We start from the raw sequence: 27022 nt of genomic DNA on the forward strand, positions 1-27022 counted from the left end.
CTTTATTTTCTCTCTCATTTACAGACGCACATATTGCAGTGAATAGCAATCAAAACTCTTCAATAAACTTATACAATAATCCAAAATAAAAATTGCAAAAGACATTACAGCAATTTTGTCCACACGGCCTCTTTCTGAATTTGTAAAGTGCATCACAAACATGAGACCACTAGACAAAACAATTCCAAATTGTACCACTAGTTTGGACCGTAAGGCAATCAAGTGTGACAATATACGTTGCAGAAAAGGCACTGTATAAAGTTGTTTTGACCGTTTTGTAAAATTACAAAGATATCTCAAAAAGAATGAAACATTTTCCAGAATGAACCGTTTTCATAAACAGCATTATTTTGCTTTCACCTGCAACAAAGGGGAGTTCATTCAGCTGCATGAATTTTACTGATAGACGCATTCATATGTAGAAAAGATACATCTTTTGTCCTGTTGCCTGCACAGGACACGGATGTAAATAGAGGTAGAATTTAAAAGATCTACTACTGTGGGTGAACGCGTGATGGTGCTGCTTTCATTGCACATCCATCTCAACTAAGTCAAACTTTTAAACACTTGGTACAAAACACACATTTTACACAAAGGTATAAAATGTCAGGTTGCACTGTAGAAGTTCTTTCTCACTTCCATCACCGTCACATCAGTTAAGCTGTGGCAGGTCGAGATATTTTGGGACCAGGGATACGTGTGGTTGTAGGGATTTTAGAGTTAGCAGGTGTGGAGCTTGTGCTCGTTGCCTTGGCAGTTTTATTTCGGGCTGCAGATATGACAGCGGTGCGTATGGTCTTAGCTGCAGCAGAAGACGGGCAGTGGGTTGTGCGAGACTGGGATGCAATCCGAGTCTCAGATTTTGGGGCGACTCGTTTGGATACACGAAGAGGAGTTCCTCTAACAAAAGCTCCCTGGTTGTTTCCTGAGACCTTCTCTGGTCCTGGTGTTTCTGAGGTCCTGCTGCTGTTGATGGACTTAACTGCAGCCTGTCCCTCACTTACAGTGTGTGTCTTCCGTGTGCTATTACTCCGTTTTACCTCAGTTTGAATGGTAACAGGCCGTGTGATAGGAGACGAGTGCATGGACACGCTGCGGGGAGAGGACAGGCGGCTGGCCTGAGGTGAACTCGGTAGGTTTGCAGGAACTGGGACACCATTTGAAGCCTCAGTTCTGGAACGCAATCTGGGAATGCCTGTGCCATTGGATGGACCTGCACGCAAAACAAGTCCTCTCTTGGCTCCAATTCCGCTCCGTACAGGAAGCTTCACTGTTTGAGTTTCCTCCTTTGATACAGGAGACCTCGGAGTGGCCCCTTCTCGAAGGTCAGCCTCCCTTTCTTTCCTCCACTTTGAGCAAAGGCTTGGTGCGGGTCTTTGAATGGGAGAAACCGGAGGTGACAAGACATCATAGGATCGAAGGCCTCTGACCAGAGTGCAGCACTCCAACATTTCACCCACACGAGAGTATGATCTGGTCATCTTTCTCTCTGGATTTTGCAAATCAGAGCGCTCCTCTGGCTGAGACTGGCTGCAGTCTGGTAAACTGGAGGGCATCCACTTTTCCAAAGGCATTAAAGTCACGTCTGTATCGTTCTCTTTTATAAAAGGTGTATCAAGCAAAGGCACTGCAGCACTAACTGTGACTGTAACTGTCTGTATCTCCTCTTTTTGCAACTGGACCCCATTCAGAGGATCTGTGGATGGATGTGTGTCAGTCTCCGAGCCCTGGTAGATTGACTCAGTTCTAGCATCATTCGTAGACATTATTCCAGTCATACGTGTAGACTCATTAAGAGAACCGCCATTAGCTTTAATCTGAAGAGATTGATCATTGTCTGTCCCTGACAGGCCAAGCCTACATCTAAAAGCAGGGGTTGGGTTTTGAACACACTGGACATGGGCAGCAGTGATTACAGCAGAAGAATTTGTGTAGGAGATCTGTAATGATTCTGTGGTTGTTGAAGAAATGTGTCCACGTGACGTATCTGCTGCTTCCTTTGTTTCTATTGTCTGTTGGCTTTCCAGCATGTAAGAGATGGTCTCGGCCCCGTGTTGCTTAACTGAGAAGCTCCTTCCATGCTGAGAATGACTAAATGTAGCAACATGAGAGTCCTGAATCAGTTTCGCGGCTCTATTGGATGTTTGGTATTGATGTAGTTGAGTCTTGCTCTTTCTATCTACAGCTGGTTCATGCTCAGTTGGGGAACACCTTCCATTCCTGTCTGTTTCTGGGGAGCTACAAGGCACAGGGGTGGTCTCGCAGTCAGAAGAACTGCTAGAATGAATACTGGCTGAAGTTGGACTACTGCCCAGCTCGGTGAAGCTCCTGAGGCGGTGGGAGTACCTCTGGGGGTCAGAAGTTCTCAGGCTACGTCGACCCCATGTGTGGCTCAAGTTTTTCTGTAGGATTTTCTCCAGCTCATCCTGCCTGTCCTGACTGTGGGGATCTCGGGCAAAGCTTAGGCCATGTTCCAGCCCCGTACAAACAGCCAAAGAGCGACGCTTTTCCCCTATCTCACATTGACGCTCAAGCCGTTTCTGCTCCTTCACCTCTCTCTCCGCATTCTCCTATTAAAATTAAAAAAAATAAGTTGTTTTGTGACACTCATTGCTGAGATCTTTATTGAATTCTTTTTGAGGATATGTTTCATTTTTAAGCAGTCATTTCAATTCATTTATGGGCCTTACCTGGACAGCTCTTTGGAAGCGGTGGCAAAACAAATGGAAGACCCTGCAAGACTCCTCTAGTTTGAAGGTGCTGTCATCCTCACAGAAGAACTCCACCAAAGCCTGACTGGACATCCTCATGCCCTCCACCTCATCCTCGGCACCCTTCAGGCGCTCCTCAGCCACCTGTGCACAGAGAGAGGATAACTCAGTTTACACAGCCTGCTTTTAAAAGAGTTTCTCCACATGTTGCATTCTTGCACTAAATTAAAACAACGTCAAAGCAAAGTGCTCAGGATCAGTTAGGACACAACCCTAAATCAGAAAAATAAAAAAAAAATAAAAAAAATACACAAATCCAAACAGGATGGTATTGCATGGTCAAGCTTTGCCAAGACTTTTGAGGGAAGCCACCAAGACACCCTGACAAATATGCAAGTGTTATAGGCTTCTGTGGTTGTGGTTGGATAAACTGTGCAGTATGCAACTTTTGTCTGTTGCATCACCAGTTCTACAGCTTTAGGGTGAAGTGGTATAGAGGAGGATTTTATCAAAAGATAATGCAAAATTTTAGCTGCAGTTTGCCAGAAGGCACATGGGAAATGTGAGCGTAGATTTGATCCATTTTCCTGTTTTACAAACTTTTACTACTTCACTCCAAAATGAGGCTGTGGTTGGGGATGCAACAGGAAAATGTTATACCAGTCCTACTTTCTACACTCACATCCACAGAAGCCTGTAATTTTTTTCCAGAGCTGCCCTGGGTGTCTTGGTGGCTTCCCTCACTAGCCTCCTTCCAGCATGATCACTCAATTTTTGAGAATTACCTACCTGACACAGATTTATCATTTAGTACCATACTGTTAGTATTTCTTAATGATTGTTGTTAAATGAAGTCCAAGACATACTCAGTAACTTGGAAATGTTTGTGTATCCATCTCCTGACTTGTCTCAAGAAAACTAGCTGTAAAAGTGATGATTTAATCCTTATATTTAGAACAATTTCCATGTTGCAAGCTTCAGGAATAGATGTATATTAACAAATGTGATGAAACCGTCCACAGAAAACATGAAATATCTTGGGTTCATACTTTCTGTGTTGAAATAAGTAAGATTTATTTATATACCACTTATCCCAGATTAAAAATCACTAAGTGCTTCACAACATACAGTAAAACTAAAATCATATCAGAATATACAAAACATGATAAAAATAGATAACAACATTAAAAACAACATAAAAACAAGAGGAGCTAAAGGCTTGTCTATATGAAAGTGTCTTCAGCTGAAGAATCAATGAAATCTGTGCAGCATAAAGAATCTTGGTGCTACTGCTTGACACGATCGATCACCAAAAGTTTAAAACGAGTGTGTAGGACCATAACTCTAAAAATATAACGCAATGCTAAAGTACCCTCGGCTGTATGAGCATTGTCTTTTTTATAATATATGTGTGTGTATATATATATATATATATATATATATAGAGAGAGAGAGAGAGAGAGAGAGAGAGAGAGAGAGAGAGAGAGAGAGAGAGAGAGAGAGAGAGAGAGAAATGTAAAATATATAATATAATGTAAAATATATAGTTATTTACATTAATTATTAAGATCCTATTGTCTTACAATTTGTACATGTTCAATAAAGCCCTCTATCAATCAGTCAATCAATCATAAACAATATTTACGTTTATGAGCTTTTGACAAGTTAATTAGTTAGAAGTTAGTTTTTAGTTAGTGGACGTTAGTGTGGACACTGATGTCCGTGAAATGTCTTGTAAATCACTCCAGAGGTGTTATCAGGTTACAAAAACATCGTTTTTAGTTTTAGAAGAGTTTATTCCTCGCTAGCTTTTACATAATATATGACAAAGAGGTTATATTTACACACAAACGAAATGGTTTGCAGCTAGCCTATGACATCACCACGCTAACGTCCGCAAAATGTCTTGTAAATCACTTCAGAGGTGTTATTAGGTTCCAAAAACAGTGTTTTCAGTTTTAGAAGTGTTTATTTCTTGCTAGCTTTTACAGACTATATGAGAAACATGTTATATAAAGACATAAATGAAGAGGTTTTACAGAGACCTGCCACTGACATCACGGTGCCGCTCTACTCTGATTGGCTGTCACCTCCGCCACTCAAAACAAAAACGGAACACAATGAAACAGAACATGACTTTTTAACCTATTAAAATACCACTTAAAATAGGCCTAGGTTAGCCGTCTTTGAACTTGTCCAAGAAGTTTTTTATTTTTTTCTTCTTCTTCATTTATTGTATTGTCCTAACTTTTTCTGATTTGGGTGCATCAAGCAATATGTGTTATACCTCCAAGAAAGGTTGTGCATGCTTCAGAATCTCTGGCTCAGTGTGGAGGTTTGCCTTCAGAAGCACTACTTTGCTTTTTAACTTTGATAACTCATCCAACACAGACTCCTCAGACAACCTGAAAAAAAGACAACATACAATACAGTTAATAATAATAAATTTTATTTATAATGCACTTTACATTTGACACCAAATCCCAAAGTGCTTCATCCCGAAGTACTCAATGTGCTTCAAGTTACTTTCAGCCAACAACAAGCTTTCTCTGAAAGAAACGTCACAACAAAAACTGCACATAAATATGCAAAAGTGGTGCTAACGTAAACCGACTTGAGGCAACTCATTGCCGAGCGTGCACTCCACACACGTCATACAATTTGACATTTCCCGAAACCTCCCTATAAGACACTCCTCTACAATTACACAAAGTGGTTGTAGACATGCATGAATATTGTTCTTTAATGGGTGAGGCTCACTTTTGGGAGGAAAACCTTCACACTGATTTTCAAACAAAGGCCTTCACAGCAAAATTAACTAAAGCAATAACATATGAATACAGCTGCAAGCAACAATGGACAAGCAACGCCCATTAGAAGTTAAATTACAATCTCTTTTTTAGGCTCCATAAAGTTCAATGAGGGAGAAAATCTGGTCCCGTGCACAAGGGTGGATTAAACTCAACTTGATCCAAGGAGTCCAGTGGTACCTAATTCTTGAAGATCAGGCATACAGTTTCAAATGCTGCATGCATAAATTCATCCTGTTGGGGGCACTGGGTTAATCTTTTCATTTGGGACAAAAGCACGTTTAATCAGTGCAGTATTGATGGACAACACAAACACAGTAGCGGGCTAAATTGCTACATAACATCACTATACTGTGGGCAACCCATAAAAAGTCACAGGAAGCCACTTTTTGTCAAATCTAAAAAAAAGCAATAATATCATTATAACTGTGGTAGCAAGGAGAGGGTCCCTCTGGAGGTATGAGGCAAGCAGCACCCTGAAACCGCGTGAAATGAAACCTATGCGAAAGTGCAGTTCCTTGACAAGCCGCTTGAGGCTGGCTCCAAAACAGAACACATTCCCATAGGAGTCCATGTTAAAATGTCCAACTTTAGAGCAGAAATAAACATCTTCCAAGCCTGGCACAAAAAACGGTTTTGGTTTCAATAGTTTCTTCTTCATTGACAACTGTACTGGGGGTTAATTTTTTTTCTGAACTTCTTAATTTAAGATGTTTTAAGCCATAACATTATGTGACTTTGGGGCGTGGTGGCTATGAGTGACAGATTCTGCATGATGCGGCTGGTAGTAGAGACTGTATTTGTTTGGAGTATTTTATTACAAATACCTGGAATAATACAGCTTGTTGTGTGGTGAAATATCCTAACAGATCATTTAAGACATCTCTGTTGCAATATTTGTGTTGAGTGAAATTCTCATCGGATTAAATGTTGTATGCTAACGCCTTTAGCTCTTTTAGCAGCTGTCAGTTGCCTGATTCATTAGATCCACTTAATGCATGATTATTGAGAAAATAAGCAGCTCATAACTTTGAATGCCCACAACAAAGTAAACCACTATACAGTCCTCAAACATATGATTTAATAGGGCACCACAGTCTCGTTTGAACACTCCGGGATTTGACCACTTATGGAGACAGGCGCTCCCATTGCGCAATACGAGGTCTGTGAGAAAAGAATCCAACCTTTTTATTTTATGCAAAAAATATATGAATATGATTCATATGTTTTTATGTCAGCCAAGCTTGAACCTTCGTGCGCATGCGTGAGTTTTTCCACGCCTGTCGGTTGCGTCATTCGCCTGTGGGCAGGCTTTGAGTGAGCACTGGTCCACCCCTCTCATCGTCGTTTCATTGCGAGGAAATGGCGGAATGATTTGGGCTTTTTTTCATCAGAATTTTTTCAGAAACTGTTAGAGACAGGCAGCTGGAAACCATCCGAAAAATTTATCTGGCTTTCGGTGAAACTTTTACGGGCTTCACAGAGAATAAGGAGTGTTACTACAGCTTTAAGGAAGGCCCACAATGGCACACGGCTCGCCGCGCTCCGAGCCGCCATCGAGAGGCAGAAACCACCACATCATTTCTAAACGGATCGCTGTGTGGAGCCGGGACCATCGTGTGCAATTTCTCTGGTTATCACAAGAGCTGGACATCAGCCATTTTCCGGCAGATTTCACTTTTAACAAGAGATTTTGTCATGGAAAGCTGCGCGGAGGCTTCGCGTATCACGACCGATTCGCTGATGAAGCGAGACAAAGGAACACCTCTGTTTCGGAGTGTTAGAGGACAAGTTGGGACATGCCTATCTCGGCTTACAGTGCTTACCAGTCGAGTGAGTATAAGAGAAATTGTGGAGAGCTGGACATAAGAAATTATTAATAGTGACTGACCAGTATTTCACAGATCGCGCCTCTGCGTCCTGGCGCCGCGCCTTTTTCCACTCACACCTGGCTGCAGGTGTCTGTTTCCGAGTGACAAACACAGTTATGAGTAGTTGTTGGCGCTCTTTTTTCTTCTGGGCGAGAAGATTCTTATAAATAGACACGCAGAACACAGAACACTGTAAAAAAAGCATGAAAAATTGGACTAAAAACTCCGTGAAACGGCGAGGCCGCGAAAGGTAAACCGCGCTATAGCGAGGGACCACTGTATTCTCTTTTCACATGTCAATAATTCTTGACATGTGGATATTTGCTCGCTCAATTAATAAGACACGCCTAATTTTTCGGATTTCTTTATTCTTAAAATGTATTTCTTTATTTATTTTATTGTGACAAACGAATGGAGACGACAAAACCTGATTGCAGCACGGGTGAAGGGAATGAGAACACTACAGTTGTAATTATCAATTTGATTGTCTAAAACAATCACACCACATAAAGTTAAGCTCAGCGCTGCTCTGGCTCCAGGCTCTGGAGAAAAAGGCGAGCAGCGTTTTCTTTGCAGTCAGCGCTGTGGCCACGGATCATGCTCGATAGACCAGCAATCCCGCAATAGCGGGATTTGTATTGATTACTATGTAGTATAATCAGGAAAGTGTTATTTATGTAACATATGCATTGATTTGTATAATGGCACTGTTTATCATGTTGATCATTTACATTTTTATGTAGATTCCAGCGCTGGTTCATTTTGGTGTATAATTTACGCCACCTCTCAACCTGGTGTATATTTTCAGCGCACCGTACGCCAACAACCACATTGATAAATGCCAAGTAGCGCAGCCGTTTTGGTGTACACCCCATATACGCTCAAATATCGCCGTACGCACATTGATACATGAGGCCCAATGAAACAACGACGACAGGGGTGGACCAGTGCTCACTCAAAGCTTGCCTACAGGCGAATGACGCAACCGACAGGCGTGGAAAAATTCACATGCGCACAAAGGTTCAAGCTTGGCTGACGTAAAAACATATGAATCAAATCCATATATTTTTTGCATAAAATAAAAAGGTTGGATTCTTTTCTCACAGACCTCGTATATACACAACTTCACACAGAAAAATGGTGTACTGTTTTTTTCCGGCTGCAATCACTGAAGCAGTCAAGAAAAGTGCAGTGTTTTTCAGTTCCCAGTGGAGAAGGGAAGACGAGGCAAATGGGAGAGGTCGTGTCAGTAAGTGTTAGACTACACAGCGAACCAAAGTAGTTCTGATCTCTCACCTGCAAAACCGCCTCGATACGTTTGAGCTCCGGGTCATAAACAAACAGCAACACATATCCACTTTCCTATAGCATTGTCACTTTTTCTTTGTATTTTCACCTTGTTTGCGTGGAATTTGCCCAAAATCTCAGAGAAGGTGCTGTGTTTCTGTCCCCGAAAGTAGAGGAATTACATCATATGTGTCATATTTTACCACTTTAGCGCCCGCCCTCAAACGAGACTGCGCTGCCCAATAAATGCCTGAATGCAGAGGGGGGTGTTCAGGTGTGTTTCGTCACACACACAGAGCCCCCCATGCGCCGCCCCTTTATGCATTAATGAGTTCATTATGCAGCTGCTGTGAACACGGAGACGCCCGCAACATAGCTCAGACATGGGGTTCATATAGTCACCAATGGGTGATGTCACAGTCTTTGTCCAATAGATATACAGTCTACGGTATGAAGGTACATCAAAAAGATTTCTTCCACACCCACAGGAAAGAGTGTTCTTGCATGAATTTTCAACATCATTTTCATAATCTTCTAAACTTCAATGCACTTGGTCCACCGATGTCCAAACGTCACTACTACTTTACGCAAGAAGATCATATTTTGAGCATCCACATGCATTTGTGTCTGGGTGAGGCCAAAAACCTTTTGAAGTACCCTTGTAAATGTGTGCATGTTTAACTCTGTAAATGGCGCTAAACAGGCAGGAGGCTACGTTAAGTGGTTAAGTGTATAATTGGTCATTTAAAGAAGTTTCTTTACATTTAGTGAGGTAAGCACACATACATTTATCTCTGTCTTGGTCATCTCTATTCTACCATGCTAATGACATTTTGGCCTGTTCAAATGTTGCAAGAAACAGTTTACTGTGAGTGTTTTTAATGGTATGATTTACACAACAATCTAAATATATTTTTTAAAAACCCTTCATGTACCTATATTGAAATCATCATGCACATTTTATTGTAGTTTTTTATGTTCTTTTTATATGTTGCACCTTTTATACTTTTTATTGCACTGTGGGCCGTAGAGAAACAAAATTTCAATACTCTGTATGTCTGTACATATGGCAGCATTGACAAATAAAGTTGACTTTGACTTTAGCTTGCCCCATACAATTACACTGTGCAGGGGCCCCGTCAGGGGTTTTGGGCCCTAAGAAAAGAAATCTTACTGAGCCAGACACCATATTATTTTGTCACTATTACAACCCCTGGCAAAAATTATGGAATCACCGGCCTCGGAGGATGTTCATTCAGTTGTTTAATTTTGTAGAAAAAAAGCAGATCACAGACATGACACAAAACTAAAGTCATTTCAAATGGCAACTTTCTGGCTTTAAGAAACACTATAAGAAATCAAGAAAAAAGATTGTGGCAGTCAGTAACGGTTACTTTTTTAGACCAAGCAGAGGAAAAAAATATGGAATCACTCAATTCTGAGGAAAAAATTATGGAATCACCCTGTAAATTTTCATCCCCAAAACTAACACCTGCATCATATCAGATCTGCTCGTTAGTCTGCATCTAAAAAGGAGTGATCACACCTTGGAGAGCTGTTGCACCAAGTGGACTGACATGAATCATGGCTCCAACACGAGAGATGTCAATTGAAACAAAGGAGAGGATTATCAAACTCTTAAAAGAGGGTAAATCATCACGCAATGTTGCAAAAGATGTTGGTTGTTCACAGTCAGCTGTGTCTAAACTCTGGACCAAATACAAACAACATGGGAAGGTTGTTAAAGGCAAACATACTGGTAGACCAAGGAAGACATCAAAGCGTCAAGACAGAAAACTTAAAGCAATAAGTCTCAAAAATCGAAAAATGCACAACAAAACAAATGAGGAACGAATGGGAGGAAACTGGAGTCAACGTCTGTGACCGAACTGTAAGAAACCGCCTAAAGGAAATGGGATTTACATACAGAAAAGCTAAACAAAAGCCATCATTAACACCTAAACAGAAAAAAAACAAGGTTACAATGGGCTAAGGAAAAGCAATCGTGGACTGTGGATGACTGGATGAAAGGCATATTCAGTGATGAATCTCGAATCTGCATTGGGCAAGGTGATGATGCTGAAACCTTTGTTTGGTGCCGTTCCAATGAGATTTATAAAGATGACTGCCTGAAGAGAACATGTAAATTTCCACAGTCATTGATGATATGGGGCTGCATGTCAGGTAAAGGCACTGGGGAGATGGCTGTCATTACATCATCAATAAATGCACAAGTTTACGTTGATATTTTGGACAATTGAAAGGATGTTTGGGGATGATTAAATCATTTTTCAAGATGATAATGCATCTTGCCATAGAGCAAAAACTGTGAAAACATTCCTTGCAAAAAGACACATAGGGTCAATGTCATGGCATAGGGTCAATGTCAACGAGCAGATCTGATTTGATGCAGGTGTTAGTTTGGGGGATGAAAATTTACAGGGTGATTCCAAAATTTATTCCTCAGAATTGAGTGATTCCATATTCTTTTCCTCTGCTTGGTCTAAAAAAGTAACCGTTACTGACTGTCACAATCTTTTTTTCTTGATTTCTTATAGTGTTTCTTAAAGCCAGAAAGTTGCCATTTGAAATGACTTTAGTTTTGTGTCATGTCTGTGATCTGCTTTTTTCTACAAAATTAAAAAACTGAATGAACATCATCCGAGGCCAGTGATTCCATTAGGGGCCTCTCTGGGCCCCTAGAATCTTTCTCCTTATTCTCCCACTTTTGGCACCCCTGACACTGTGTAACTGTTTAGCCGTGAGTCTTTGGGTTTCAAATCAACATGGCACTGAATTAAATAGTTTTTGTCCCGAGTGAAACGATTAATTCAAAAACCATCTAAAAACAGAGTCCAGGATAACAAATGTGAATGTTCCCTTTCAACTTTGTTTTCTGATGGGATGCATGGTTCAGGAACACACTACTAACCTGGCGGCAGAGCCAACATGGCCCAGTTGGTCTGGAAATGACAGTATACTCTGGTCCTTTTTCACAGCTTCCTGTGAAGACAAACAAATTATGCAGCCATTGTTTTCAACCAAAGAAAGACGTCATTTGGTTACATTAACTATACCATGTGACCTGTGGAGCAGTCAGGCTTGGTGGTCTCATCAAGCTAAACAGTGTGCAAACAAACAAGACACCTCCTTACCATAGCAACAAAATGCAGCAGATTCATGCCCGGCTTGTTAGCTTTGGTGTCGGCCAACTTTAGCAGCGATGCAATTCGGAAACCAGCAGCGTTTCCAGCATATCCACCCTGAGAAGGTCAGAGTAACATATTCACACAAGGTGGGACAAGTTTAAACAAATAATCCTCCAAACCCCAGGTGCACTGCAACAAAACAGACCCTGCATCATTGTGCACAGATAAAAAGGAGTGATTCTGCTTTGTCAAAGTGAAGAAAAGAAATTTAAAAATAAAGAAGCACTCACAGCGTTCATATAGTTTCCTGCCTTCAGCACCAAGCGCAGGATGGAGTGCAGTTCAGGACAACTCAGCAGTTCTGTCAAAGAGATTCAACAATATACCTGAAGGTCGCTGTACAGTTTCTGAGCTGTGAGTGCAGCTAACATACTGCATGAGTCAGCAACTTCGTTCCACAGAGGCTGCATGAGGTGATAAACTTCAAAACACTGGAAAAACTGACCTTTTCTGTCAAAATAAATAAATAATGGAAGAAAAAAGCATTCAGAGAATTCATAGTCTCGCCTAAAGTCATCTCCTGATACGTGTTGGTGGAGAACTTCCCACTAGTCCTAGAGTCCACTAGTCCTAGTATTAAGGACAGCATGTTGAAGTTGTTTTTACATTTATGCTAGGCTATATGCTGCACTAAAGTAGGTTAAGTAATGTTACAAAAGTGTGACAACTGAAAAAATACATTTAATTATGATGAATTACCATTTGTTGATTTTTAATTCAACAGATTTATAGACAACAGTACAACTAAAGATGATTAATGGTGTACGTCAACAGAATCATGTTTTATTTTTCTAAATTGAACTTTAAAATCAGTTTGGGGTTGCAATATACACCGTCAAATAATGTAAAGAGGTTAGGGCCAGTGGATCCTAGGACTAGTAGTCCCTCCCCATGTTGGTGAACATTGCAAACACAGTAGCAGCGATGGGACATTATTTTTGAGCAAATCACAACAAATCACCATCAAAAGAAGTGAGTGAAGTTATTAAGTACTGGTTTACAAACGGACTTATAGATGAGACCATAATAATGTAATATGATGACATCATTGCGACATCACATGTACATTAGAATATGGTATTCTATTTTCTGGTATATATACATGCACTCTAGATCACTTGTACTCTCAGGGTTACTGTGAATAATGTGGTTTTTCAATCATATACTGACACATGACAGCAAATAGTGACTTCATCATGACATCACGTTTGCCTGTAATTTTCCAGTGTGGACCCCAGGAAGAACAGCGACCACTCTGTGGAAGCCAATGGGGATCAAAGTAAAGAAAAAAGGATCACGTACAAATCAGCATCTGTTTTGTGATTTATATGCACTTGAGATCATCTTTCCAGCTCTCTTTGTTTTAACGTTATTGCAGAAAATGTCGCTTTTGTAATCATTTCATGTCACATTATGTCATTTGGTGACATCATCATGTCACATCAGCAGATCACCAGATGGTGTTGGGCTTGCTGAGTCATATGTACTTGATTTCATCCTTCAAGCTCTTAGTTGGGTGTGGTACAGCTGTGCTGTCTGAGCACTTTTAATCTTGTTCTTATTTATTGTTGCACAGTGGATTTTCTTAAAAGAAGATGCAAAATTTCAGCTTAATTTGCCAGAAGGGACATGTGAGATGCAAGCTGAGATTTGATCTACAGAGTATCCAGAAAGTATTCACAGCGCTTCACTTTTCCCACATTTTGTTATGTTGCAGCCTTATTCCAAAATGGATAAAATTCATTTTTTTTCCTCAAAATTCTACATACAGTACAGCATAATGACAATGTGAAAAAGCTTTTTAGATTTTTGCAAATTTATGAAAAATAAAAAAAAGAAATGTCATGTACATAAGTATTCACAGCCTTTTCCATGAAGCTCAAAATTGAGCTCAGGTGTCTCCTGTTTCCACTGATCATCCTTGAGATGTTTCTACAAATTAATTGGCGTCCACCTGGAGTAAATTCAGTTGATTGGACATGATTTGGAAAGGCACACACCTGTCTACATATAAGGTCTCACAGTTGACAGTGCATGTCAGAGCACAAATCAAGCATGACGTCAAAGGAATTGTCTGTTGACCTCTGAGACAGGATTGTCTCGAGGCACAAATCTGGGGAAGGGTACAGAAACATTTCTGTTGCTTTGAAGGTCCCAATGAGCACAGTGACCTCTGTCATCTTTAAACAGAAGACATTTGTATCCACCAGGACTCTTCCTACAGATGGCTGCCTGTTAAAGTGAGCATTCCGGTGAGAAAGGCCTTAGTCAGGGAGATGACCAAGCTCCAGCATTCCTCTGTGGAGAACGAAGAAGCTTCCAGAAGGACAACCATCTCTGCAGCAATCCACCGATCAGGCCTGTATGGTAGAATGGCCAGACAGAAGCCACTCCTTAGTAAAAGGTACATGGCAGCCCACCTGGAGTTTTCCAAAAGGCACCTGAAGGACTCTCAGACCACAAGAAAAAAAGTTCTCTGGCCTGATGAGACAAAGAGTTAACTCTATGGCATGAATGCCAGGCGTCATGTTTGGAGGAAACCAGGCATGGTGGTGGCAGCATCATGCTGTAGGGATGTTTTTCAGTGGCAGGAACTGGGAGACTAGTCAGGATTGAGGGAAAGATGAATGTAGCAATGCAGAGAGAAATCCTGGATGAAACCTCGTCCAGAGCGCTCTTGACCTCAGACTGGGACAACAGTTCATGTTTCAGCAGGACAATGACCCAAAGTACACAGCCAAGATATCAAAGGAGTGGCTTCAGGACAACTCTGTGAATGTCCTAGAGTGGCCCAGCCAGAGCCCAGACCTGAATCTGATTGAACATCTCTGGAGAGATCTGAAAATGGCTGTGCACCGATGCTCCCCATCCAACCTGATGGAGCTTGAGAGATGCTGCAAAGGGGAATGGGCAAAACTGCCCAAAGATACGCACACCAAGCTTGTGGCATTATACTCAAGAAGACCTGAGGTTCGTAATTGTTGCCAAAGGTGCATCAACAAAGTATTGAGCAAAGGGTGTGAAGACTTATGTACACATGATTTCTTAGTTTTTTATTTTTAATAAATCTGCAAAACATAAAAAAAATTCATAGTCATTATGGGGTGTTGTGAGTAGAATTTTGAGGGAAAAGATGAATTTACTCCGCTTTGCAATAAGGCTGTAACATAACAAAATGTGGAAAAATACTTTCCGAATGCACTGTAGTCCACTTTGAAGCTGTGAGCAGTGATGCAGTAGTTAAAATATGCACTATGCACAACTTCTCCAGTCACTGCCACAGAAGCCTATTACTCCTACAAAGTTGTCAGTGGTGTCTTGGTGGCTTTCCTCACTCGTCTCCTTCTTGCATGGTCACTCATGTTTTGGAAAATTGCCTCCAACAGATAAATTTACTATACAGTACCATACTGTTTGTATTTCTTAAAAGATAAGTAAGTAAATGAAGTCCAAGACAATATTCAGTGACTTGAAAATGTTCATGTATCCATTCCCTGACTTAACTAAACAAAACTGGCTGAAAAAGTGTTGATTTTGTTGTGTTACATTAAAACGGTGCGCATAGTTATGTACATCATTGTTTCAACCTTATTTTTATTTACGTCATGTTGTAGTGATTAGTTTTCACTCTGAGTTTAAAAGCTACAATGCCACATCACGTGAAACTTCACATATTAAATATACACCAAGAGATCACAATCAGAAATTAATTTCAACTCTCATATGGAGTCATAGAAAGTGAAAAATAATTAAAAAAACTAATTTTAACTGCCAAAACATACATGGACATACGTGATGTGTCACTCCACTAAACTGTGTCTCTTGATGTGCTTTGTAGCGGTGGTGTACACGACTCCCTGGTGCTATTTTACCTCTGGCTGCCTCCCTCAGACATCTGGCTGCCACACACAGAGAGGTCACAGCTGGGTCGAACTCTTGCTGCAGAATCATGGCATCCAGGCGCAGCCGAAAACTAACGGAGGAAAGAGAAGGATGGATGGATGAGTGATGATGGAAATGAAAAGGCAGTCCTGATCAATCATCAGTTAAACGGCCATGTGTCAACATGATGTGGAAAAGCCGTTAAGTGCACGCATTTCTGCAAGAAGACTGTCACTACCCAAAACCAAGCAAGAGATTCCCGTCTAAAGCAAACTTTAAAAAGTTTGAGCTTAAAGCAGCGAGCATACCTGGGCACTTCCACCAGAAGCAGCATAAAGAGATCGGGCTCTCCCAGCCAGTTGTGCTCCCCGCTGAACCTCTTCAGACGAGATTCCTGAGAGGGAAAACAGACTTACATCAAATCGGAAAAGCAGCTTTGAAAGAGAGAGAGAGAAAAAGGCTGGAATTTTGAAAACCAACATGCCATTAATAGTCCATTCCAATGTCCTACCCAGGATCATACGACAATGCGTAATGGAAAACCTTTGATCATCCTAACCAGACCCAGATGACGAATACGTAAGAGGAGTGGGAGGAGCACCGAAGGGATTGTCATGATTGCATTTGAACGCCACAGATGATACACAGCAATTTACCTCTTCTTTGTCAGGCAGCAATTTGCCGAGCTCTGTGAGCTTCTCTGCTCCGTAACGGTCACCAGCACCCTGCCGGATATCATCAATAATCTCCTTAGCCGGTCTGCAGAAGAAGAAAATGCATAAGTTTTGTTATCATGAAAGAATGAATGATTGCAAAGATGACCCTTCCCAAGCATTCAGCAAGAGTAAACATCTTTTAACAAGCAGCTAGGACTTCTCTATTAAGGCAAAAATCATAATTATTTTGGCTAAACTGAAATCACGATGATTTAACATCCTTACTCGTTAACTTTTGAAACAACCTGCAGTTATTGAACTAAAAAAAAAACCTTGCGATTTAACAGTGAATTTTCTTTAAATAGAATTTCAATTTGAAATATTACTGAACTGAAAAACAAAGGGAAAAAAATTAAAAGAGGTGGTGCATGGACAAGACTGGCATAACCTGGTCAGAACTGAGGAAGCCTGAACACCCCACCCCCACCCCCACCCCCCAACATCATAGTTACCCATCAAGCTAAGGCTAACAAGCTAAGTTTGGTTTAGGCGCTTGATTAAAACTTACTTTTGCAGATTGGGCAGTTGTTTTCATAACGAGGGGACTGGGAGAGGGTATTATGAAGTAACTACCTCTTCACCGACCGAACGGTCACCCATAAAAATCGGTCCGCCTTGCCTTCACTGTGCCTACGTCATTTCTGAGTGTCAGCAGCGATTCACCGATTATCACCTTGTCTATGCTTCAAACTGCACTCCAGTCTTCATCTATCTCAGCGACAGATATCTAAAGCTTTTGTATAACAATCATTTCCACATAAATTCAGTATTATTTCATAATAAAAGACAGGGGAAGTGATCAGAGCGCCACAGCGGCATGTCTGAGGCTGAAGTGCTGCTGTGCCTACGTCATTTCGGAGTGTCAGTAGCAATTCACCGATTATCGCCTCATTTCTGCTTAAAACAGCCTCATTTCTTCTTAAAACTGATTTTAGAATGATTTACGAGGTTTTAAATCATCATCTGATGGTTAATAATCACATTCTTCCCTTTGATCGCTTTGGGTGTAGAGAGTCAGCCTCAGAGAGTCAGTCTCACGCACTGCTGTGGTGCTCTGATCGCTCGCCTGTTTTATATTATGAAATAAATTTATGTGGAAACAGTTGTTGTACAAAAGCTTCATATACCTGTTGCTGAGATAGATGATGAATGGAGTGTAGATTTAAGCAGAAACGAGGTGATAATCTGTGAATTGCTGCTGACGCTCCGAAATGACACATGCGCAGTGAAGGCAGGGCGGACCAATTTTTAGAGGGGACACCGGCATATTGCCTCAGCAACTGTGGACATAACATCACCAACACTGTAAAACCTGACAAGTCAACTTTACTTTAAAAAAATGTGTGAACTGATTGCCTGGAAAAAGATAAGTAAAGGACAAGTACTTTTTCATGTAAAATAAACTAGCATACATAAAAAAAGTACTTGTCCTTTACTTATCTTTTTCCAGGCAATCGGTTTCTACATTTTTTTAACGTTAAGTCAACTTGTCAGGTTTTACAGTGAAGCTATCAAACCTGCTAATTAGTAATAAGCTACAAAAATGAAATACTAAGATTTCATTCAATGGTGAAAAAAATGGAGCACCGACAACTTAGATGGTCTGTTGATACAATTAACCACACAGTAAGCCATATTATCTGACATATTTCTAGTAAAATTAGAAAGGACAAACACAGTTGAGTCCACAGCAGCTAGCAGCCACCTGCTAGCCTAGCAGAGGCTACCGCTTGAATTTATCACACATGGCAAAAGGAGAGCATTACTGCAAATTGAAATCCAGTAGAACAATTGTTTCATCTCGATTAAGTTACTTTTGTAGTTATTAGAAGCCAAAATCAGAACTGAAATCAAAATTTGATTAAGTGTCCATCCCTACAAGCAGCTTTGTTTTGCTATATAATCACACAATACTGAGGTTTACATCTTATCAGCCAAAATGTTGAAGAGGGAAGTGTGATTGATGCCACGCCGGCGACACAGCATGGCGTATCCACTGTGCAAATAATAAAGGCAGACAGAGAAAATGTCTCAAGGTCCTCAGGATATCAAGCCGCTGTTTCAAATAGCAGAAACGGAGCCGCCTGAATGTTTGACCTCTGACTTACTTCTTCCGAGTGATACATTTGTCCTGTACTCCAGCAGTTTTCCATTATCGTCTGCACTCCCCCTCATCGCACAACTCATCCCACATGCTCATACTCCTCTATGTGTGTGCCACCATGTTCAGCCTTTATGCTTTAACATGCTCCTACCATTCACCGCATATAGATTATAAAGATTATAAAGCGCAATATTGACTCAGACATCCAACAGTTCGATGTCTCTAAGACTGAAAACGGAAATGTGGTTAATCTCCCCTTGTCTTTTGGGCAAACTACTCTTATTGATAGCAAAATACTTGATTCAAAAGCCTATAAATAAAGCAAATACATAATAGGAAAATGTGGCGGTGACTCCGTGCACACTGACGTCTGATGAACTAACGTTTTGTTGAAACTGCACCCATATTTCAACAGCAGAGGGATAATACGCTCCCAATGAGCCGAGTCACATAATGGCTTTCCCTGCAAGTCTCAGCAAATCTTGTATAGAGGACACCCACTCTGCAGGTGAGATGAGCACAACTGAGTCTGCCTCAACATTTAAAGCACAGCCGCAGTTAACCATTATTTTCGGTCACAATGAAGCTCTTAGCGTCAATGATATCAGAAAATGGCAAATGAAAAACATGAAAAAAAAAACATGAAACGTCTTTGCAACCACTAACCAACCCCCAAATACAAAGAACAAAAAAGTTGTGTTTTTTTTAAATGTTTGTTGTTTTACAATGGACTCGAACCAGTTTATTGGGTATTTCGCAGTTGTGAATCTCAAGCCATTTCACGGTCCATGACTCATGCGAGAGGTCAGTTTCAGCAGAGTTCCAGTTCAGGGCACAATGTAAATACACCACATGATGCATGGAAAACAAGACAACATCGGGCCACAGCAGAAATTTATCACAAGTGCCACACCTCTTCTAGATAATCCTCTCAACTTGAGAGAACGTATCATCATCATAATCACTCGTGAATCGCTGAATCGGCGCCATTCACATCCTCGCTTTGCCATTGTTTACATGCGCTGTGTGAGATGCCAGAACTCTGCTGGCGCCACAGTGTATTCTGGGAAGCGTAGAGGGATTATGGGAAACGTTGAAACACCAAATGTCAGATTTGGCAAGTTTAAATCCAGTACCAGGTTTCAAGCTGCTTAAAATTAAAGTGTGAATATAAGACAGCCCTGTTCGTAAGAAGACCCCCTTTATTGCAACGTCAACTCAAGTCTGGAAGCATGCGCAACTCCACGACTCCATGACTCCACGGAACCACTTTTGGACCTGGATGCCAGGCACCAACCCAACAATCAGTCCATCCCCACATCTCTAAAACAACCATCTACCTGCTGCAGCCAGGTGAAGCGTGGGCATCCCTTGACCTTCTCCAGAGTCCTCAACTTTCAGGCACCTATGCACTGGATCATGTACAGCGAAATGCGCCACACGGCCAAAATGCTGAAACTGACTCTGCCTCATCACACAAGTGATACTACGCACCTCTTATCTTCCTAAGTAACCGCTTGTTTGATAGAAAATCATTCCAGTGGCACCCAAGGATACCCCTGTCTGAGCTCACTGGTTGGCATCCATGTCTCACAACTTTACAGTAAGACAGGTAGCACCAGGACCCTAAAGACTTGTGCTTTTGTTCTCCTGCAAAGATATCGGCATCTCCAAACACCTCTGTCCAGCAACCTCATGACTCCATGAGGTCTTCAAAGGCGTCTCTTGAGCTCAAAGACCGAGGACCCAGAGACATGAACATCACTGCCAAGAAAAGTGAATGTCACTTCAAGTTCAACACTTTCACTACATAGAGATACACTTCTGATGGCCAAGTCCAGTAAGTCATTGAAAGCCTGAATCTTAATCTTGATCCAGGACAATCACAAACCCAGACACTCTGATTCCTCACTCAGCTTCTTAAGTGCTACAATCAGGATATCCATTGATTCCACCAAGATCACAGCATCACCTGCAAAGTCGAGATTAGAAAACCTTTCCTAATCAATAAAAGCACTTGTCACTGGTTTCCACAACCTTACCCAACACCCATTCCAGACAACCAACTGAACAGTGTAGTAGCCAGAACACATCCCTGACACACATCAGTTTTCACTGAAAAAACTCAGTCTATGCCTCCGCTCCATATTCTTCACCAAGACATCCTAAGTGGCCCTTTGGTACAGTTAACAACACAACAACCCATTTTAGCTCAACTATTTGTAATAAAATGCTAATAAAGGACAAACACCATTAAGTCCACAGGAGCTAGCAGCCAGTACCTGCTACCTCTGCTAGCGAGGCCTTTGACAAGCACACTAGCTGTCACCTGAAATGGCTCGGATTATTCACAACTTTATGGCTTAAAAAAGATTAAACAGATGAGTTTATATATATATATATATATATATATATATATATATATATATATATATAAAATCTCCCCCCAAACACCTGTCATGAATGGAGAAGCTATAAAGACCAAAACCATTTCTTTATACCAGGCTGTAATATTTGTTACTGCAAGAGCTTCGATGGAGATTGACTCACTTTTGGAGTCAACCTCAAGTGGCTATTCAAGGAATTGCAAATTTGGGCACCCCTGCATTGTCTTCAATTTTCAACATCGGAGGTTGCTGTCTGATCAACAATATCGCCTTGCAAAGGCATCACAGTAAACCACTTCAACACGCCATCGATTACCTCAAAATGTGTGCTCGAAAAACCATATATGCTGTTATTTCTACCATTGTAAACTTAATGAAAGGCACCAGAAGGGTGATGCAGAGCCTCTGTGTGTACATAATACACATTACAGTCATGTCAGGATGTAGGAGAGGTAACAGCAAGAACAGTAACAATAAACTAGACGCTGTTAATCTAACCCAGTTCTAGACAGTCATGATCCAAGAGATGTATTTTTTCAGACAATATTGGTATCGACATCAATTTTACCACATGATGGCACACAATAAGATGATCAGTACCTGGTTTGGATAATGTGTCTAACCCTATTGGTTGCGAAGGTTTTCAAATTATGTCTTTGACGATTTTGGCCTTTGACCAATATGCGCTATTGTTAGTCAGATTGAGAGACTCAACCAAGTAATAGCCTTATCAAGTCTGGTGAAAAGCTGTTCTCTGAGGTATTTTGTACACAAACACATGAGTGATTACACTACCCTGCTGTAGGTAATGTAATCAAGCACCAGGACTCCACCAGCAGCCTTTGTCCACACACAGACTTGCTAAAGAGGCTTTAGGGGTTGGATGAATATGACAAGCCTCCAGTGAGGTCTTTCCCTACAGGGGGTGGTTTGAACACCACACACTCTTTAAGGGTATCCACAGGTGTCAAATGTGGCTCTAAGGGCCACTTACCCACCACCTTTCCTTTAAGCCCCCTGGTCCAGCTGTTCTGGGCGCACCCTCCCCTGCACCTGTCGCCTGCAATATACTCTGTCCTCTGCCCCACACCACCTCCTGCTGAGACGTCACACTTAAAGCATATAATGCACCCACCCTTCTCTGACATAAAGTCACCTTCTGGAGTCCAAATAGAACAAAGAACTGGTCCCCGGGGCGCAATTGTCCACACTTCTGCTTCCTGCTACTTTTGGCTACTGGTGTGTGACCGCAAGTAAATGAAAATACTGTGTGCTCAAGGGGAGCTTAGGGTCTAATCCCGATGGTGTTCAAGTGTAGCACACTGTTGGTAAAATAAAAGCACTTACATCTTGAGCTGCCGCAGAAATATTCCAATGTTCATACTGCGTTTGGAGTCTAATAAGGAGATCTGGAAACAGGCAAAGAACAGAAGTAAGGGCAAGAGGCACCTCCTCCAGTCGTGTTTAACAATGACAAAAATATTCCCGTGCTTATTTTCTGACCTTCTCGGTGCTGTCCTGAGGGGATCTGCAGGCCAGCAGAGAAGACCGGCGTCTCAGAGTGTTGGTTCTGTTTCGAGGCTTACTGTCTTTTTGACCAAACAGCTCGTTCAAAGAATGGAGGTCTATGGGAAACTCGTCCTCGCCTGGCACCGCACCGCTCCACACGCTCTTCCTCCCCTCCACCTTCTCTTTGGGGATACGCTCCCAGTTCAGCTTCCTGAGGCAGCTCTGATGGGCGCCGCCTGCATGGCTAATAGCTGAGGTGGAGGATGGAGGCAGGGGAGGCGGCAGCGGGGGTGGCGGGGGTGGTGGTGGTTGCGGTGGTGGTGGCGTTACCAGAGGTGGTGGAGGTGCAGTCACTACCGGAAGCGAATCCATAACTATCACTCCCACAGTGTCCGGCCCTCTGGTGAGGCAGGTAGCTTGAGTCCCATGAAAGTCGCGGGGTTCCTTGACGGCCACTGTCAGGTTGATGAGCATAGAGACAGCAACAAGAGTCTAGTCTCTGCTGAATCAGTGAGGCCTTCTTCAGCTCCACATGAGTTTAAAGGTCGGTTAATTCCAGCCTAGGAAACAACAAAGCCACAAAAATCAATCTAAACTTGTTGAGCTCAGACATGAAATCAGTTATTTTTTTCCCAGAGTTTTGCAACAGTAAGCCTCTGGCTCGGTTTTATCTCAGCGGATGACCTCATCCAAATACCATGATGCCCACCTGACAGCTGCCCTCATGACTCCAGCTGATCAGGTACACTGTTTCAACTTTGTTTGGAACTTAAAGACATTTTTGTGAAAGGGTTCATAGTGAAGTCACCCCACTGTGAACTCACCCCAGTCCAGGTGAAGTCACCCCACTCTGGTAATACATTATTTAAATTGCGATATGTTCATGTAATAAATTATTTATACACCCCAGTGGCATAATACACCATTCTTACTCAAGTTTTGTAAGTGAGATGATGTTTTAAGGTAGCGGAATGTATTTGTCAGATAAAAAGCCCATTGATGGGAGACACAGCTGGGGCGCACTGCCCAGTTCCATACATCACACCGGCAGGTCCCTAACTTTCAACTCGTCATTCTTAATTATTTCAGAAAATAAGAATGGAAAGCTGGAGTGGGGTGACTCGCAGTGGGGTGACTTCACTCGCTACCTTGTGAAAGTACTCCACACCTCCATCACGCCCTCTCCTTTCTAATTACAATATACAGAGACACGACAAGGCAGGCCAGGTAAGATGATGCACTGGCTAACCACAATTCTCCAGAAATATGACTTTTACACATGGGAGGCGAGCATCTCGAAAACCAGGTTGTGCACACTTGCACCAGCAAGTCCACAGAGGATTAGTAATACAGGAATGACTCAGAGGGTTCAGGTGTCTGAATCCAGGCAAAGTCTTTAATCATGAGTTTGGATTTAGCTGAAAAAAAACATCCTCTCATGTTCTACACATGAATCACAACTTGTACTGTAGATTTTGTTTTGTGTTTTGTTTTGTTTTTTTACTTTTGAGAGATGAGTTTGATCGCCCGGGTATTCCACTGACCGCCGCATGGGGGCGCTGAACAAACTAATGTTCATCTAGCAAAAATAGTTTCTAAAAGCAAAATCTTACGAGAAAAATCTTGCTGAAATGAAGGCTATTTTTTTTAAATAAATCAGCTGTTATGTTATAAGTATAATATCATTTCATTGATAATTTTACACTGTCCACACTGACATTTAATTAAGGATAAACGTCTTAGCAAACGGCTAGTGCAACTTTCAAAATTTATCAAGAAGAAAACCGACATTAAAATTATTTTTAAGTAAATTAAAGGATCTGATACGCAATAATTAAAGAAAGAGAGGCAATAAAAAAAAAAAAGACATGGAGTCTGAAGAAGTCATTTACTTACATTTCCAGAAACGGCACGAAAACCTCCTGTTTGTCCTCCTCGGTGCTCGCCGGTGTTTTTGCGGCTTCTCCTGCGGTCCTCCTCTTTTCTCTCAAACTCCTCAAAGTTTCACACACACCCACACACACACACACACACACACACACACACACATACACAAAGTTCCGTGAACGCGCAGGCGCGCTCCTGCCTGCCCCGCCCCGCCCCCTCGGTAGTCCCCGCGCTTTCCCAGGGGTGGATTTTGGGATTTTCGTTTAGGATTGCACTCCGTACTGCCAGTTTGTCAGTTTGTAGTCTTTAAAGATTTGCTTTTATTATTTTTGATTGGGAAGGAATTTCTGAAATGTTAGAACAGATAGAGCAAAATGTTGAGATCAATCATCTGAAGCTTTAAAAGCTTTTTTCTACCTTTAAGTATGTGACGAGATGTTTGATTGTTTGCTTAGTGTTTTTATCTGGTTTACTAAATACAGATAAGATTGCACATAAAAGTCTGCCTCCCGTTCGACAGGAGTGTTTACTGGGTTGACTTGTAATGACCCAAGAACTTATTCAGGATTTTTCAATAATGAAATTGATAAAAGTGTTTAAAATGAAAGAAAATGAGATCATTTTCTCAGTGTCGCTGACTCACATTTGGATTTGAAAGAGATGCACAATTTCTTTAACAACTCATACACGAACACAAATCTAAAGCTGTTGGACTTCATTTGATTCATTATATAAAACAAATGCAATCACATGATAATAACAGGATAAACAATAAAGTGCCACTGGTCACTATGTATTTTTTTTTAATCACAAACTACTGTATGTGCATAGAGTTGGGGGTTTTTATCATGCAAAGATCAGATTATCCTCACAAAAATAAATAAATGAATGAATGGAGAGGGTACGAAAGGTAATCCAGAAAAATTAATCTATATATGTTGGATTCAAACATATGTGGGATTTGGTGATGACATTACTGAAAGCAAGATGGTGGATTTTCCATCCAACAAAACAGCAGAAATTCATCTTATTACTGTAAACAAAATGCACCTGTTCTCTGTGTGATGTGGAGTTGTGTCAGGAAGAGCATCCGGTGTAAATCATGCCAAGTCACTATGCTGGTCCATTCCTGACCTGCTGTACCAACTCCAGGCAAAAACAGGAGAAGCTAAAGGAAAATTTAACATGATAACACATGGAACTTGTCATAAGAATATGTTGCAGGCATACAGTGACAAATTTATTAAGTTATTTAATTTTTTTTAAAGGAATACATTATGCTTTCAGACAGAGGCATTTAAGTGTTAATCTGCCCTCTGGTGGAACAACCAGGTAAATATGTATATATTGGCATTTGTTACATGCATATCTGACACTTCACCACCCTTTATTCATTCATTCATTTTCTCTACCTACTTATACCAATTAAGGATCATGGAGGGACTGGAGCCTAACTCAGCAGTCATTATTGGGTGAGAGGCGGGGTACACCCCAAACAGGCCATTCACACTCTCACTTGTGGTCAATTTAGAGAGTGACCAGTTCACCTAACCTGCATGTCTTTGGAAGTGGGAGGAAGGTGGAGGACCCGGAATGAATCTATGCAAACCTGAGGAAATCATGCAAACTCTACACCAGGGGTGCCCAACCTTTTTTGAACTGAGATCTACTTTTAAAGTTGACAGTGTATCAACAGCTACCAAGACATATTGAACGCCATAGCATAGCCGCAATTTATTGTGCACCAATATAATAACACAATTTTCTGAAGCAACAGTGCAAATCACGAAGCCAACATGCTGCCCCACATCCTTCAGTGATAGCAAAATAGCTCTATTTCTACACTAGTGCACACTTGTGAAAAGCAATAATTAGTGAACAGGACAACACCTGACAGCCCACCACCAAACAGGGTTGAGGCTTGTCTGTTGACTGACACTCACATGTTGCTCTTCAGGATGGAAGTTGCAGGAACAACCTGGTATTTGTAATGTTCAAAAAGTTCAGCCACATCTTATTGTCGACATTTGTTGTAGTTTTCAAAGTTACTGTATCCACAAATGTTCCTTAAATCCTCACCTTGTACAGTGTAGTTGTACAAATTCTAAAATCAATGATAATGACTACTATGGACCATATCTGTAACAGAAATGTGAAGCTGCGAAAAATCAGCCGTATATAGAAGTAGGAGCATTTTTATAAATTATAAATGCATATCATCACCTTCCTAAAATAATGGCCTAAGTCATATTTTCCAAAACATGATTTAGGCCATTATTTTAGGAAGGTGACGATATGTAACAATATACGTATGTGACCTATTAATACCAAGAATGGGTCACATTTTCAGTATCACACTGGTATTAAATTAGATTAGATTAGATTAGATAGAACTTTATTGATCCCTTGGGAAGACTCCCTCAGGGAAATTGAGGTTCCAGCAGCATTGAATAGCAGCACACAGGGTAAGAAGCACACAGAGCATCAAAAGTGAAAGTAAAAAAAGTATCAGAACAGACAGCCACATGTTCTCAACAACCTCTGTCCTTGCTTCATTAAGTCAACTAAAATGTCCCCAAACCTAGATCAATATGGATGCATTATTTGAGCAAATAACTCGCATTTTGGACTATATTTCTCATAGGAAGT

At 41.2% G+C, this 27022-nt stretch overlaps 1 protein-coding gene across 1 annotated transcript; it reads right to left on the reverse strand.

Annotated features, from left to right (window-relative positions):
* Nucleotides 1-24494, reverse strand: fhdc2 (FH2 domain containing 2). Its single transcript, XM_034181904.1, has 12 exons — nt 24383-24494; nt 22481-23046; nt 22325-22386; nt 16427-16529; nt 16079-16164; nt 15761-15861; nt 12119-12189; nt 11835-11942; nt 11612-11682; nt 4999-5116; nt 2691-2855; nt 1-2570 (listed from the first exon to the last, which is right to left on the reverse strand). Exons 2-12 carry the CDS (start codon nt 22958-22960, stop codon nt 657-659), a joined length of 3279 nt encoding a protein of 1092 aa, XP_034037795.1. The 5' UTR covers nt 22961-23046; nt 24383-24494; the 3' UTR covers nt 1-656.
* Between the last annotated feature and the right edge of the window lie 2528 nt (nt 24495-27022).

This window comes from Thalassophryne amazonica, chromosome 11 (assembly GCF_902500255.1).
Source record: "Thalassophryne amazonica chromosome 11, fThaAma1.1, whole genome shotgun sequence".
Lineage (NCBI taxonomy): Eukaryota > Metazoa > Chordata > Actinopteri > Batrachoidiformes > Batrachoididae > Thalassophryne > Thalassophryne amazonica.

Excerpts from the sequence above, each read along its gene's own strand:
- fhdc2 (XM_034181904.1), bottom strand. The coding sequence starts at position 22,960 with ATGCTCATCAACCTGACAGTGGCCGTCAAGGAACCCCGCGACTTTCAT. Across the intron at positions 12,190-15,760 it reads TCTGAGGGAGGCAGCCAGAG|AACTGCTGAGTTGTCCTGAA; the intron begins GTAAAATAGCAC and ends TCTCTTTGACAG. Across the intron at positions 2,571-2,690 it reads GCTTCCAAAGAGCTGTCCAG|GAGAATGCGGAGAGAGAGGT; the intron begins GTAAGGCCCATA and ends TAATTTTAATAG.